Here is a 17,108-nt window from a genome sequence, read left to right on the forward strand (position 1 = left end):
TTGGTCTGGTCTGTCCAAAGGACATCGTTCCAGAAGTCTTTGCAAACCTAAGCTGTGCTGCCATGTTCTTTTTAGAGAGAAGAGGCTTTCTCCTGCAGCCCTTCCACACAAGCCACACTTGTTCAGTCTGTTTCTAACTGTGCTGTCATGACCTTTAACCTTTAACATGCTAACTGAGGCCTGCAGAGTCTGAGATGTAGCTCTTTGGGTTTCTGACCTTGGGGTGAACTTTAACCTTTAACATGCTAACTGAGGCCTGCAGAGTCTGAGATGTAGCTCTTTGGGTTTCTGACCTTGGGGTGACCTTGCTGGGACGTCCACTCCTGGGAAGATTGACAGCTGTCCTGAATGTTTTCCACTTGTGAATAATCTTTCTCTCTGTAGAACGATGGACTCCAGATAGTTTGGAAACGGCCTTATAACCCTTCCCAGACAGATGGGCAGCAACAGCTGCTGATGTCTTTCCTCCTTGGCATCGTGTTAACACACACCTGAATGCTGCAGAACTTCGGCTTTTATAGCTGCTCACACTGACTGATTATCAGGTAAATGATTTAATTTGATCAGCTCCTGATCTTAATTCCTGTGGGAGCAGGAAGGATGAACTCAGTTTTTCATGCGCTGCCTTAGTTTTTGTTAAATTAGTAATAACGCAGCGCAATATGTCCTTTATTGTTCATCTAAGGTTGCATTCACCCACTCTTAAGAGTGCTCCTGGGAGGGACCCGATGATTTTCTTTTGTTATTATGTCACAACACGTAAGACATAGGACAGGACTGTATTTATAGCCAAAGAGTTCTACGTGGTTTCCCAGGTTTCCCAGCTTCTTAGGTGTGCAGCTACATCTTGTTCAGAGTCACGGGGGGCTGCAGGCTATCCCAGCTGTCACTAAAGTTTAGGGATACTCTGGGTTTCCAACACAGAGAAACAACCATGCACATGACAACCACACCTACACTCTTAACTCTACGGATAAGGCCCGCAGCCGAGACTCAAAGCTGGCTGTGAGGTGAACAGTGCTCACCAACACATCACTGCGCTAAGCTACGCTAAGCTAAGCTAAGCTAACCAGCTGTTAGCGACAGCTTTAACATGCTTTAATGTCTTAAAACCCATTTTTATTCCCTGGGTTTTAACCCCGCATGAGACTCTGTTTCTGTTACTGTTTTATTGTTTTAATATTGTTATTGTTTATTACTGTTTTTACATTGTTCTCATGTTTTATGCCTTATATTTCGTGTTGTTATTCATGTACAGCACTTTGTTTCAGCCACGGCTGTTTTAAAGGGCTTTATAAATAAAGTTGAGTTGAGCTTCATAATCAACCAGCAACATATAAGAGGGGCCCCTCGTGTTGAACAGCTTCTTTAATCAGAAGTTTTGCTGACCGGCAGCTCGCTAAAAGGTCAAAAGGTTGAAATCACAATCAAATATGCAAAAAATATTTGTTTTAATGTTTTTTTTTTTATCCCCAAATCTTTCCTTTATCATGCACGGCCCAAATGAGTGATAATTAGGCCTGTCACGATATCCAATAAGTCAATAAATCGTCCGATAACTTTTTTCAAGCACGATCACTTTTCTGGCCACGATAAGTCCATTTAAAAAAAAAATTTGGGTTTTTTTTTTTTGGCGCATTTCTTTGTTTCCTCGCCACTCCCGCCCTTTCCCTACCTAACCGAATGATGGGCGCGTGATTGTTGAACGTTAGAGCATTTTCAATTTTCAGTGCAGGCCTCCCTGAAAAAAAAAAAAAAAAAAAAAAAAAAAAAGTCGTTGCCCCGGTAACATATTCGCGCCGTTTGAGACCCTGTGTTCTACTGCTGACCTCTGATAGTTAGCAGCAGCATTCGTTCGACTGTTACCTCGCAGAAGCCACAGCTCGCGTCAAGTCAGATAGCAGCTAACGAAATAAAAGTTATGGAACTGGTGCCGAAGAAAACGGCGAAAGCTCCCGTGTGGGACCACTTTGGCTTCCAGCCAAATGATGAGGGTGAGCCACTGAATCTAAACGAGCCGATATGTCTCGTTAATGCCACCTCGGGTGGGTAGGTGTTCTTATTGTTTACTCTGTTTGTGTGTGTGTGTGTGTGTGTGTGTGTGTGTGTGTGTGTGTGTGTGCGTGTGTGTGTGCGTGAGTGTGTGTGTGATATGCCCCATGTTTGTTTACAAGCAACTTTGAAAGAAATTCTTCATTGTTATTTTAATAAAATCACATTTATTGATATTTAAAAGGGTGTATTCGCATTTTTATTAGGGACCGAGCAGTGAAACTGCAAGGACCCTATTTTATCTGTAAGGATTATTATTCCGTCTTCCGTCTTCTTATTCTTTGCAAAAGGTATGCGAAAACTCAGGAAATTTTGCGAGCGCCACATGCCAGTCGACGACATGAAAGAATCTAAACTTTATATTTTTGGGAGTTGCTCATTGACTCTGTAGCGGCCATTTTGGATGGAAAGTGCGTTTTCGTGCCATTTTTGACCGATTCCACGCCTTGCATATGATTGAACTCGTCCTACAGATTTAATGCTACAGACTTCAAACTTGGCCAGGTTACTCTTAAGACATGGGGGTGTAAATTCATGGGGAAACTTTTTCAAAACTTAAAGGGCGTGGCCGTGGCGACGCTTCAAAGTTTGATGACATAACCATCACTCGCCACAAAAAATTAAGTTGCTTATAACTCCCACATACATTATCCAATCTGTCCCAAACTTCATACGGTGAATGCTGGACCCAGCCTGAACATGGACATATTATCATAGTGACATCCACCTATAGCGCCACCTACTGGTGGTTGTAATCGTCTTTTTTTTTCCACAACTCGCATTTTATCTAACTCCTCCTACAGATTTTATGGTAACAGCTCCAAACTTGGCCAGGTTACTCTTAAGCGAGGGAGGAATAAAAATCTTGAGGACTAATGTCACGTATCAAGCCAAGAAGAAGGAAATGAGTAAGAACATGTACAGGACTAATGTCACGTATCAAGCCAAGAAGAAGGAAATGAGTAAGAACATGTACAGGACTAATGTCACGTATCAAGCCAAGAAGAAGGAAATGAGAAAGAACATGTACAGGACTAATGTCACGTATCAAGCCAAGAAGAAGGAAATGAGTAAGAACATGTACAGGACTAATGTCACGTATCAAGCCAAGAAGAAGGAAATGAGTAAGAACATGTACAGGACTAATGTCACGTATCAAGCCAAGAAGAAGGAAATGAGTAAGAACATGCACAGGACTAATGTCACGTATCAAGCCAAGAAGAAGGAAATGAGTAAGAACATGCACAGGACTAATGTCACGTATCAAGCCAAGAAGAAGGAAATGAGTAAGAACATGTACAGGACTAATGTCACGTATCAAGCCAAGAAGAAGGAACTGAGTAGAACACAGTATGCAAATGTTGAATATAAACAGCGTGTTGCAGCAGGTATGAAGCTGAATAGGCAGCAGTTGAAAGAAAAGCGCCTGCAATTTGACTTTGTTATGCAGCAGCTTTTAGATAAAGTCAGAGATGGACCAGATTTTGTGTGTTGTGTTTGCCACAGATTGCTGTTTAGGCATCAGGTTTTAACCTGTAAAAGGGAAGATTATAATAAAACTGGAGCTGTAGGTGCTGTAGCTGCAAAGTGCATTACTGACCATTATCTGCAGAAATGTGATGCCAGTTGTGAGATGCCGTGTCACTTGGTTGACATACCTAGAGGGAAGCTTTCGATCTGTTACACCTGTCATAGTAAGATACTCAGAGGACAGGAACCGGCTGAATCTGCAGGAAACAATTTGACTGTGTGTCCCATTCCAGCAGAACTGGCCTGTTTGAATAGTTTGGAACAGCATTTGATTGCGCTACATATACCGTTTATGAAGATGTTAGCTTTGCCCAAAGGTGGACAAAATGGAGTACATGGCCCAGTGACATGTGTTCCAGCAAACATTGTTCAAACGAATAAAGACGATGGGTTGAAACAGTTGTTGGCGTGTGATGATGGCTATCGGTTTTTGAAACCTATTAGAGGAACCCCAGTGTACTGGCAGGGAGCGCAGAGTAACCTGTTAGCTTGTGTTCGTCAGTTAGGCGTCCCCACTTGGTTTTGTTCCTTTTCTTCAGCTGATCTGCGTTGGCAAAATCTGCTTGATAGCGCTTTGCGACAGGCTGGAAGAACGCCGACAGCTGAAGAGTTGGAGTGGGCTGATAGGTGTGAGCTGTTGCGGCAGAATCCGGTAACTGCAGCTAGGATGTTTGACTTTCGGTGGCATTGTTTTTTAAAGGAGGTGTTGATGTCTCCATGCAATCCGATGGGTAAAATAATTGACTACTTTTATAGGGTCGAGTTTCAGCAGCGTGGTTCCCCACATGTCCATTGTTTGTTCTGGATCGAGAACGCTCCGTTAATTGACAGGAACAGTGACGAAGAGGTAGTTCAGTTTATTGACAAATATGTAACATGTGAACTACCAGCAGATGATGACACATTATTGGACATTATCACATCTGTACAACAACATTCCACTCGCCACTCAAAGTCGTGCAAAAAGAGGAATACGTGTCGTTTCAATTTTCCTCGACCAGTATCTGCACGCACGTTCATCAGTCGTAAGCGAGTAGAACCAGTCTGCAAGTGTCAGGGAGATGCGACGGATGCAACATGTGAGAAGCATGGAGAGAACAGGTGGGAGATGAAGGCAGAGCATGCTGATGGCATTTTAACAAGCGTTAAGAAGGCATTGAACGATGGTAGTTTTGAAAATGTACAGCAGTTGTTTGATGCTTTACGCATGAATCAGGAGATTTTTGAGGCGGCGTATAAACGTCTTGGCAAGAAGACAGAAGTTGTTTTAAAAAGGGATGTTAAGGAGTCGTGGATTAATCAGTATAGTAAGTCCCTCTTGAAATGCTGGAATGCTAATATAGACATCCAGTACGTTGTGGATGCGTATGCATGTGTTGTGTACATCATCTCCTAGATTTCTAAAGGCAGAAAGGGAGATGGGGCTGCTGTTGAGCAATGCCCAAAGAGAGGCATTCAAAGAGGGCAATCTTAGTGCAAAGGAGGCCTTAAAAAATCTAGGTACTGTGTACTTGCATAACAGAGATGTTAGTGCACAAGAAGCGGTTTATAGACTAACAAATATGCACTTAAAGGAATGTTCAATGAAAGTCGTCTTTGTGCCCACAGGGGATAATATTGTGAGGATGAGTTTACCGTTGAGTATTTTAAGACAGAGGGCTGCATCAGAGGATGTCACCTCTCAAAATATGTGGATGACTAGTTAGGGACCGAGCAGTGAAACTGTAAGGACCCTATTGTATCTGTAAGGTTTATTATTCTGCATCTTCTTATTCTTTGCAAAAGGTATGCGAAAACTCTTTTGCGAGCGCCACCTGCCAGTGGACGACATGAAAGAATCTAAACTTTATATTTTTGGGAGTCGCTCATTGACTCTGTAGCGCCCCCTACAATGCTTAAAAATGGTCCCCGCAATGGGATTAGTTTCGCGTGGGACGACGAAATTCGGTACACTCATTCATCATGCCCAGACGCACAAAAAAGTCTTATGCCGCCATGGTCCCACGTCCACAGGAAGGCGGCCATTTTGAATGAAAAGTGCGTTTTGGTGCAATTTTTTACCCATTCCACGCCTTAAATATGATCAAACTCCTCCTACAGATTTAATGCTACAGACTCCAAACTTGGCCAGGTTACTCTTAAGACATGGGGGGAATAAAAATCTTGAGAAACTTTTCCAAACTCTGAACGGTGTGGGCGTGGCCAGGCGGTGAAAATCGTGTGATGGCGTTTGTGATTTTAAAGCCTTATCATCGCAAAGTCATGAAACTTGGCACACACGTCCACCGTGTCGACCTCGTACGTAAGTAAAGGGTATCGTGTGTGGGCGGAGATAAATGGCTCAGTGGCGCCCCCTAGAAATTTTCCAAAACCCCTCCGTATTGGGGTTATTATGTGCTCGTACGTATGCAGAGGGTATCGTGCGTGTGGGCAGAGCTGCGCGACTACGGCGACCAGCGCATGCCCCAACGTGCGCGCATCCAACGTACGCATATCTAACGTACGCACATCTAACGTACGCACATCTCGGTCCCGCAAACAGCTGCTTGCAGCTTTCTAGTTGTATCTTTTATCCCATTGTCATTCAATTGTTTGAAAGTCGCGAAAAATTCAATATTATCGATTATCGCAATAATTTCTTGGCCAATTTATCGTCCAGCAAAGTTTGTTATCGTGACAGCCCTAGTGATAATAGTTCTAATACTTATATCAATCACTATCCCAGCAGCAGGAAGAGCTCATGCTGTCTGGAGGAGAGGAAAGCTTTAAACATTTATAGCTAACACCCAGGCTCTCACAAGATTTATACATAGTAGCACCTGGCAGCTACGGCTAAGCTACGTGCTTCAGCTACGTGCTTCAGCTACGTGCTTCAGCTTCAGCTTCTGCTTCTGCTTCTGCTTCTGCTTCTGCTACGTGCTTCAGCTACGTGCTTCAGCTACGTGCTTCAGCTACGTGCTTCTGCTTCTGCTTCTGCTTCTGCTTCAGCTACGTGCTTCAGCTACGTGCTTCAGCTACGTGCTTCAGCTTCAGCTTCTGCTTCTGCTTCTGCTTCTGCTTCAGCTTGAGCTTCAGCTTCAGCTTCTGCTTCTGCCAGGGTTTCACACTCACACCCAACCAGAGTAAGGCTCGAGGGGACCAACACCGGTTGGGAACGGACCCGGGGGGACTCACCCAGAGCTCCCTGGCAGATGTCAGTGCGAGTAGCTCCGTCCACGATGAACTCGGGCCGCTTGCAGAACTCCTGCAGAACACACAGACAGAAACAAACTGAGGAATTAGCCCTTCTCCTGCCACTGGAGACGCAGTTTTCATACGTCTCCTCTCTGTCTCCTACGACTGCCTCGACTCCTGTCCTGAACCTCTTCCCCTGAACTGAAGCGACACATGGTGTCACATGAATTCAGAGGGACTGAAATGCTTTTAATAACAGTCAGAGTGCCAGAAAATAAAAGCCATCGTCTGTTTCCTGATGCAATAAAAGAACCGAAACTTGTTTCTACGTATTTAAAAGTTCATCACATGACAAAAATACGCTTAAGTTTAACTTAGCTGAGCGTATACATGCTGGGGTGAGTGTTTTATCTACGTTTTCAGAACAAATTCAGTCAGAACGACGTGTTTCTGAGCATTAAATACTTGTTTACTGTCATTCATTCATGAGTCCTTCTCCCCAGACTGAGGACTCATCATTATAATACCACCTCTGCTTCATCCTCCTCTTTATGAGGAATACAGCGGCTGCAACAGAGGAGGACCCACTACGTCTGATCCACAAAAAAAAAAAAAAAAAAACAATTCTTCACTTATATATAATTAAAAAAAATAATAAAAAAAAAAAAAAAATCAATATTTCAATGAATTTCTGACAATAGATCCCAAAATCTATACATCTATGTAACTTTAATTATTTCTAGCTATAATTTCTTATCATTGTACTATTTCCCATCGTTAATGGCACTCCAACGTCTCCATGCTAAATGGTAAATGGTCTGCAGTTATAGAGTCTTTTCATTAAAAATTCAAAGTGCTCTTATCCATATCCAATCATTTGTATAAGTTTTTGAATATAGATATAAAGAAGAAGCCACGGACCTCCTGATCGATGGAGAATTCGCTCAACCACAACCCGCCCCATAAAGTAGAACCACTCTCTCAAACTTTGGTGTGAAAAATGAAATTTCATCATCACTAAACATCCCTTTTCAGTACAAAGTAGACTCAATTGATAGACAATCATTCTTATTAAGCAGATGCTTGTTTCTTAGATGTAATTATTTCTGAATTCTCACCGAAAACTGGGTAAATATACTAAAAATCTTGGTCAGATAGTGTCTCACAATGCTTCCCTTTCACTGGGAACCATTTTTCTAGCGTGAGATACCCCACATGAAGCTATAAAAAGAAACTACATTTCCCCTCATGCACCAAAGACCTCACAAATCACGGGACACGTGGCTGAATTCACCCAAAAAAAAACCACCACAATCGTGCACAGCTTACACAAGCACAGAGCGGTCTACAAAGGGAAGCTGCAGGAAGAGCTAAGAGGCTGGAGTCACGCAGATGATCATAAAACCCTGAGAGCTACGAAGATCCCGACCATTCGCCCGCTATCATTACAGGACAGTGAGTGCATCAGCTACAGGGAGAACTCTGGGGTATTTATAACGGAGAATGAGGGAGAAAGAGAAAAAAAAAAAAACAGAAGAAGAAGAAGTTCTGCAGCCTGACTGATGGGGAAAAAAAACACGATGCACCTTTTCTCCTGCAAACTGCACCAACTGGAGCAAAGAGAGCTGCGAGATTAAAGTCTACCAATCACTCCTGACGGAGGGCGTGGTTGTCTGGCAACAGATGACAGCCAGGTCTGTGGGGAAAGGTTGCTTCAGGGGTGATAAAAGCTTCAGCTCAGAACATCTGCACCACAGAGCTGCTGGTGTCTGCGCTTCCATTTTAAAGGACTAAACCTGCTTTAGCTCGACTGCAGAGGCTGCATCAAACCTAAAGTCGTTCTCAAGGTTCAAACCAATGAGCTAAAGTTTAGGAACAGTTCTGATTATTCCAATGCTTCTGCAGAAGAGTCAACAAGCTTTTGGAACATTTTAAAAGTACCACAACAGTTTGAAGGAAGGCTGCGACCAGCCTACAGAATCTAACTTAAAGCTAAAATAAAACCAGACAGAAGACGAGGAGAAGCAACATGGCCTCTGTACTAAGGAGGCTCACAGGAGATTAATTACTGCATAATCTATGGCAAAAGCTTTTATATTCAGTAAAACATAATAAATAGATAAAACACAGATATGACACAAAGTTAATTTGTTTACAAAGCATTGTAGTTTTTCATATTTGTGCTTTATTTTCATTTTTTTTTTACCAAATTAAGAAGCTGAAACACCAAAATCAAAGCGTTTTCATCATTTTTGCCTAAATAATTTGCCTTTTTGGGGTCAGTTCGGACATTTTAATTAAGCCACATAGACGGATGCATTGTTCACCAGGTCAATTTGGCCAAAGCCCCGAAAAATAAACTTAAGTTTGCTACGCTGCTCCACAACAACGGAGGAGACGAGTGAGCAGAGCTGTCACCAGAGGACAAAAACAGCAGCAAACAGTTCACATGTAGAAGGTGTGGCGATAAAGAAAGACAGGGCCATCTTCCAGCTTTGTGCAAAGCAGCTGTCTCATGCTGTCTTATGTGTTATAGAGCCTGTAACAACATATCTGCTTTGTCAGCTGACAGTTTCATGCAGGAAGCATCAACAGCTGCAGAGCCCCGATGGCTCTGTGCACGTGTGCAGCTTCCTGATGATAAACAGTCATTTAGGAAGATTTTCACACACTTTAATGCTACATTTCTGCAGTTCCTATAACTTTAGCTGATAATACAAACCGTTTCATCACATATCTGCAGCATTATTGCATAGAGTAACCCACGTTTCCCCCCCCATTTCTCACCGTGGGCCTCAGCCAGCGGACTCCGGCGGTCTTGGAGGATCTGGGGCCGAGCTCGTTGAATCCCAGAGACGACGGAGAACAAGCAAACATGTCGTCCTCAAAGAGCCTCCCGCTGCGGAGGGACTGGGCTCTCAGGGACTCGAAGTCCTGACCCAGAAACTTCACCGCGTTGTGGTTCTGTCCCAGACCATCGTCTCGGTCCCACTGGCTCCGGAGCCTGGCGGCCATGCCTGTGGCGTAGATGGGCGACTCCACCATCCTGAGCTTATGGAGCTAACAGCGCTGGGTTGAGTCTCGCTCTCTTTTGGGTGTTTTTTTTTTTTTTTTTTTAAAGATGTTTAGATGTGTTAATTATTAAAGAGGCAGCTGTGGCCTACTGCATCAACAGCTTTTACAAAGAGCACTGCAGCAGCAGCGATGCAAACATGTAACGCCTTCAAGGCTCAATCATGAATTAGAAAGAAACACTCGTCGCTGTTTTGGAACTATAAACTATTGATTGGACGCGGCTGTCGGCTCAGCTGGAAGCTGAAAATATAAGTACAGACGCAGAGGCTCTGACTGCTGAAGCTTTGCACAGGACGGGGAGATTAGATGCAAGTCAACACCAGGGAGGGTTTGTTGTTTTATGAGCAGATACCAGGACTGCGGGACTGGCAGACTGCACTCATCACACCGGCTGCTGGACCCTGAAAGAAAGGAGAAAAAGAGCTGAGAAAGTATGAAGAAATACAAGTCCGGGCATTGTTCTGAGCTCAGTGCTGGATACACCTTCTATTCACACATTTACAGTTTCGAACCCGCCCCGCCCGTTTCTCTGCTCGCTCCCACACATCGTGCACGGGTTCAGCCTGTGCACGGCGGAGGGATTAGACACAATGGGCAGAAAATGTCTGTCAGGAATCCAGCGTTTGATCAGGTACCGACGGGGCCGGGGGGGCAGCTGTGTGTCCTGATCATACATGTATAAAGTACTAGCGATTCAGACTTGAGTAGAAGTAGAAGTGCTCTTTAAGCAGCGTACTTAAGTGGAAGTACTAAAGTACTAAACATGTTTTGTACTTAAGTATTGCGAGTAGTTTATTTTTAAAATTACTACTCAAGTACTAAAAGTAAAAGTAAAAGTATTGTGTAATGTAGTTATTAAAGAAATCAGTCCAAAGTTTGAAAATCAAATTGTTTATATTATTCAAAATGTTTGGCTGTAACAACAGTACAGCGGAATGTACAAGAGCACCTTAAAACATTGAGTTTAACTCTTCTGAACAAAAGAATATGTATTGGCAAGTATGTCCCTTCCCCCTTTAAAGCATCTCCCATCACTTCACACATTACGCATTTTCTTTTCATCCTTGTCATTTTCTTTCAACTTGTTAATAAAATCTCAAGGCCAGTAGGCCACATACAAATACAAATGTCATGTAAAAACAAAAAGTGATTAGAACACCTGAAAACACTGGGCTTAACTTAAGATCAAGCATGTCCCCTCTCCATTTAAAGCATCCCTCCCCTCTCTTTCCTGCTTGTGCTTTTTTTTCTCTACAACTTTTCCCCTTCTTAAACTGTGTGCATGCTTGTGTGTCTCTCTGTGTGTGTGTTTTTATATGTATGTTTGTGTGTTTGTGCATGAATGAGTGTACGTTTTTATGTGTGTGTGTGCGTTACACATAAAAAATTTATCGGAGTAAAAGTACTAAACTCATTGAAAATATGTACTGAAGTAAAAGTGGAAGTAGGAGAAAAAAATAATACTCCAGTAGAGTACAGATACAGCATTTTAGTACTTAAGTAGAGTAGTGAAGTAGTTCTACTTCGTCACTATACATCTCTGGTCCTGATGCACAATGACGCCAACATGTGGCCAAGAACGAGCTAAAGCTTTAATCAAGCAGAGCCAAGGAGGACAAAGTGTAAACTGTCACCAACGCTGCTGACAGAAATAGCTTTTCCCTTCTCACATCTTTATCTCAAACAGAAACAAATGCCTATTTTTAAACAGCACTGTTTTCTCTTGTTTCTATCAGCTTCTCCTTTTTTTTTTTTTTTAATACTTCCTGAACTCACCAGCGTCTGAACTCTTCCTGTTTCTGCACTCCAGTGTCAGTCGCAGCAGGGAGCAGCTGTTGTTGGCTCAGAGAGCCCAACAGCTCGCTGTGAGCCACACCCACCAGGAGAAATGTGTCTGAACACCAAGGTTTCAGGCTCTGCCGTTTCTCACAGCGTTCGTTCAACAGCTTTTAACCCGGCTGTCCGCACTCTTACTGCTTGTCGAAACGGTAAAACTCGCTGGAGTCCTTCACTTCCTACTCGGCCACTACAGCTACGAGCAGCGCTGGACGCCCTAAAAGAGCCGCATCTCTTTAAGAATCACTGCTCCCAGAATGAAATATTCTCTATAGTAAACATTGATCTACCTCTGACCCCACAATTTTATATCATAGGAGCACTCCCCAAGGGAAGATGGGAAAAAATGAAGCTGTATCTTACATGTCCTATTATTATAAGCACTTTGAATTGTTTGTACATGAAATGTGCTATATAAATAAATTTGATTTGATATTAATAGCCAAGAAGATGATAACTCTCTTGTGGTTAAAACCGCTCCCTCCCACAATACGCCAGTGGCAGGAGGGAGTGAAAAAGGTTCACGTGATGGAGAAGATAACAGCACACCTTCATCTAAATATGGGCATTTTCTCAAAAAGACGGGGCCCTGTAAGCAGATACTTAAACCTGCCACTGTGAAACAAACAATCTACGCTATCTCAGAACCGTCCAAGTGTGATCCAGAAGAATGTCCGAAACAGTCCAATGACTGAGTGTTTGCCAAACTGTTATTGCTTTGATTGTTCAGTTTATACATTTCATGAATAACATTGGAGTAAAGTTTTGATTTCTTTTTCATATGTATGTAACAGAAAGAAAAAAAATCTGTTGTAAACTAAAAGATGTGTGTAAATCCAAATCACTGCTGAAACTCAGCAGTTACAACCACGTTTATATGAGGATTTCTGTGGCTCATTGTGTGCAGTTTTTCTAATAAATCTAAAGTATGTTTTTTAAATCAACACCTGGTTCTACTGCATGCTTTACTGTTTGGTTGCTACTGTTTTTCCAGGTTAACTGCATGTATGACTGTAAGGCCCCACAAACAGTGCTCAGGTGGGAACACAGGAACACAAGCCAGGAAAGAATATTGCCCCTGAATACTTTGCGCTCTTTGTCTGTGGGTAACATGGAGTAAAAGCTGCACTGCAAAATGTTGTGACACTTGGTGGAGAGGTGGGGCACCGGGGAAGGAGCAGCCCCTGCAACGTGGGAAAGAATCCGCGACGCTTCCTTTCAATAAGAAATGAAAAACAGGGCACCGGTCGGTCGAATGTACTTTTGTTCCACAAAGACTTTCATGATCAGACATCCAGAAGAATTTAAATCCTCTAAATCACATGATGGAGCCGTAAAACCTAAATATAGGCTTTTTCTTTAGTCGCATGCAAATCCCACAACAAACGAAGCCCCTTCCTCCAACCGAGACATCCAATGTGTTTTATGTACGAGAACGATTTGTGTCGGGCGCCATGAATATTTCACTGAAACCTGCTGGGAAAAACTACATCTGAATTAATCATGCAAATTAAAAATGTCATATCACCACTCCAGAGATGTAGATGCAAAGCGGAGTAGCACTACAGGTTAAAGGGATAGTTCGCCTCTTTTGACATGAAGCTGTATGACATCCCATATCAGCAACATCATTTATGAACATCTTCTTACCCCCTGCTGGGTCCTGTGAGCAGAGTTCCAGCCTCGTTTTGGTGTTGACGAAGGTAGTCCGGCTAGTTGGCTGGGGTTTAAAAAATAAAGCGTTTTGCTTCTCAAAACAATATGCGTTCAACAGAGTAATACATTTGCATCACAAAATCGTTCTCCAGGAAAAAGTCAGACCTCACAATCGCTTGGCGCTATTTTCTCTCCCTTCGTATCACTGCCTGCTGTGCAGACCGAGCAGCAAACACCGTAACAGGCGCGGCTGTCGGCAGGCGGCTAAATACTAAATATTTAGATTTTAAGAAGAGGAATCCCTTCATTTATAAACTATCAACAAAGTCAGATCCTGTTTAAATCAGAAAGATTTTAATCAGATAATTATCAACGCTAATGCTGACACATGTCGACATTTTCAAAGCTTCATCAAGCAGGAATGTCGTCAATGTGTTTGAATCGGATTTCCCAACACATCCAAGTCCAGAAATGTTTACACATCTGTTAAATTTTACATTAAATAACATCCAGCATGTTTTACCAGAAATAACGAGCATCACTCCAGAAAATAGAGAGAAACTTCATAAAGAAACTCTCTCTCTGGACTGCTGCCTGCCGGCAAACCGTGAAACAGGCGCGGCAGCAGGCAGTGATACGAAGGGAGAGAAAATAGGGCCCAGCGATTGTGAGGTCTGACTTTTTCCACGAGAACGATTTTGTGATGCAAATGTATTACTCTTTTGAACGCATATATTGTTTTGAGAAGAAAAACGCTTTATTTTTTAAACCCCAGCCAACTAGCCGGACTACTTTCATCAACACCAAAACGAGACTGGAACTCTGCTCACAGGACGCAGCAGGGGGTAAGAAGATGTTCATAAATGATGTTGCTGATATGGGATGTCATACAGCTTCATGTCAAAAGAGGCGAACTATCCCTTTAAGTTAGAGACCTCTGCAGCTGCTACGACCAGCAGACTCTATATATGTAGTGTGACATATTTTAGCAACCTGCAGCTGGGCTGCGGCCTTTACTATGTAAAGGTAAAAACTGTGAAAAAGCCACTCCGATGAGCAGCAATAAAGACAAAGCAGGACCCAAAATAAAGGAGTGGTGGCACCACTGAAAGCAGCAACGGAGTCTGACACGTTCTCCTCACATTCCAGTCGTGCTGTGGTTTTATTGGGCGAACTCTGCCCAGCAGGATTTGAGTCTGACTGCAATGAATATTTCATTGCCTCTCACATGAGAAAACACACGTACATATATCCTCCGCCTCAGCGCAGGTGGTGACATTTATAGGAAATGACAAGCAGCGACTCCACAGCCATACATACAGGCGAGCAGAGGCCGACAGCAGCGGCAGTCTAACCACACAGAGAAGGGCTCAAATGCAACAAAACACACAAGAAACTTCCATTTGGAGCTACTAAACAGCAGCCAAATTCAAGTAAATTGGTTCCTTTACTTTAGAAGTTTGCATCTAAACAAGCCAGATGCATTTCCACAATAACCATGTAGAAGTAAAAAGGTGCAAAATTCCATGAAAAGAACACGAAGCTCTGAAATGGATCACTCGTGTGTTCAGCTTGGATTCCCTCCAAGAAGGAAAGAATGGATTCAATAACTGCCAACAAGTCCAGGAAGCAAGTGGAGCAACCCTCCGGGATCCTTCAGATAAAAACTGAAGCGTTGTTGGATGCTTTAGCCTTTTAGTATTACTACTTTCTTGCGCACTTTGAGGGGAGACATATATGCACAGTGCGTGAGGGCAGAGTTAAGGGGCATGTTGTGGTGATATGACCTGAACAGCAGAGACTTGGATGTAAAAGCCAGTTCACATGTCGGTGTACAGTGTGTGGCAGTATTTTCTGATGATACACACGTCTCAGTTCCTTGCTTCCGTGGTTTCCTCCTCAGGATCGTGTTTGCGCTCTGTGCGTCCTGACCGCCATCAGCGTGTTTCTGCACGCAGGGTTCATATTCCAAAACACTGACTGCAGTGAAATAAAATATCCAAAGTATCTGATTGAAAGCCTTTAAGGCTCCAACTCCCTGCAGCCACATCAGGAAAGTGCTGTCCGTCAGGGGTTTTTATCAGGGCGGAGAACATTGAGCTCATCTGGAAATCACTCCTCTGGCATTAAGCAGCTGGATAACAGGCTATGTTACAGCACATTAAGCTGCATTTTAAAACATTATCACGGACATATGGCTCACACAGATAAGCACGCGGCGCTGAGGGAAGGTGTGGTCCCTGAGATGAGACATAATTACCAGATGACAGAGTAAAACTTTCACTAACAGGCGTCCCTACCCGCCAGTGTAAAGAGCGGACACGGCAGCGCAAAGTTGGCTGGTTTGAGTGTCACTCCTGTGCGAGGACACTGTTTTTAAATGATTTGTTTCCGTTTTCACAACACAGCGGCTCTCAGATTTCATTTTCTTCGTATAAAGTTCGGACTGGGATGTTTTCAAAGAAGTAGATTCAATCTTTACGCACTGCAACACGGTGAAACGGTTTCATATTTACCTTGAGATTTCCTTAAAGCGCAGCTGTTGACATTTAGGAGAAAACTCGACGTTGTCTGTTCCTGTCCATGTTTAATGTAGATCAGTCCCCCACTGCTCAGAAACGCCCTGCTGTCTCTGCCCCGATCTATTGGAGCCTATGTGAACCCCTCACAGTGCGCCTGCGCAGAAAGCGCTGCTGCAAAGGAAGGGAGGGCTTTGTGCAGCCCGTCTTTTTTTCATGTTGCTACAAGTTCACGTAGATATTTATGGTCCACCCACCACAGCCGCTTGGAGACTTTTTATTTTTATTTTTTAATCTTTTAATTTTCAATTATTTTTTTTGTTATTGTTTTATTTTTTTTAAATATTTTTTTTAAATATTTTTTTTATTTATTTTTATTAAATTATGTACAAAATACATGACTTACGTCATCTTATTTACATTTTAAAGGAGCAGGTGCATATGAAGGACGCAGAACAGAAAACATGAAAATAAAATCTTCATAAAATAAATAAAGACAAAATAATGTTCGCTAGGGCTTTTGTCGCAAATCATATTTTTCAAACAAACTAAAAAGTTTCATAGCATTTTTAATTTTTATAATATTAAGGGCTTTGGTAAAGGAAAGAAAATCTTTATGAAATACAAAAAAATCTGGGTTTTACATTCATATATTTACATTTATGTACGGAATATTTTCCGAATGCTTGGAGACTTCTTCCTCTTCTCATTGGTTCTCCTCCCCTAACAGCAGCAAATATCCACTAAACCCTAAAACAAGAAATTCATGTTCATGTTCATTCTTGTCTCAAATTCCCCACCACTGCTCAAACTCAAATCCAAAGGTGGGGAAATGCCACCTATGTGTGCGTCAAATATGCCGATTTGAAAATAAATAAAAGGAAAAAATACAGTAGATTTAACTCTGCTAAGATATCTCTTCTGTGACTATTGGACCTTTTTGTGGTGAGAGGTACTCAGCATCATGTAGCTTTGCTAACCATAAGTTTTTAAAGACATTTCTTTCAGTCAATTTGCAACTTTGAGCTCATAAGTTAATGAGTTTTTATCCAAATAAGTCGTTTTCCCATTATAATTTCCATCTGAAATGTGGGAAACATGACCATGGTGTGATCTGTTTGGGGATTTCAGCTGTAGAGTAACACAGAGTTAGTTTTTCACATTATAGAGAACATCTATTTCTAAATCTTTGAAATAGTTTGCTCCAGATTAATTCATTTTCATTGTCGTGGTTGGTCAGGTTGATGCAAAAGGTTCACGGCTTTG

General features: G+C 42.5%; 1 protein-coding gene across 1 annotated transcript in view; it reads right to left on the reverse strand.

Annotated features, from left to right (window-relative positions):
• Positions 1–15,979, reverse strand: part of capn1 (calpain 1) — a 42,725-nt gene extending 26,746 nt beyond the window's left edge. The window contains exons 1-3 of the mRNA XM_075451389.1: positions 15,840–15,979; positions 9,544–10,232; positions 6,757–6,826 (exon numbers count right to left, since the gene is read on the reverse strand). Coding sequence (XP_075307504.1) covers positions 6,757–6,826; positions 9,544–9,801 — 328 coding nt within the window. The 5' untranslated portion in view covers positions 9,802–10,232; positions 15,840–15,979. The remainder of the gene's footprint in view (positions 1–6,756; positions 6,827–9,543; positions 10,233–15,839) is intronic.
• Positions 15,980–17,108: the final 1,129 nt, after the last annotated feature.

The sequence above is a fragment of the Odontesthes bonariensis genome, chromosome 19, assembly GCF_027942865.1.
Source record: "Odontesthes bonariensis isolate fOdoBon6 chromosome 19, fOdoBon6.hap1, whole genome shotgun sequence".
NCBI lineage: Eukaryota > Metazoa > Chordata > Actinopteri > Atheriniformes > Atherinopsidae > Odontesthes > Odontesthes bonariensis.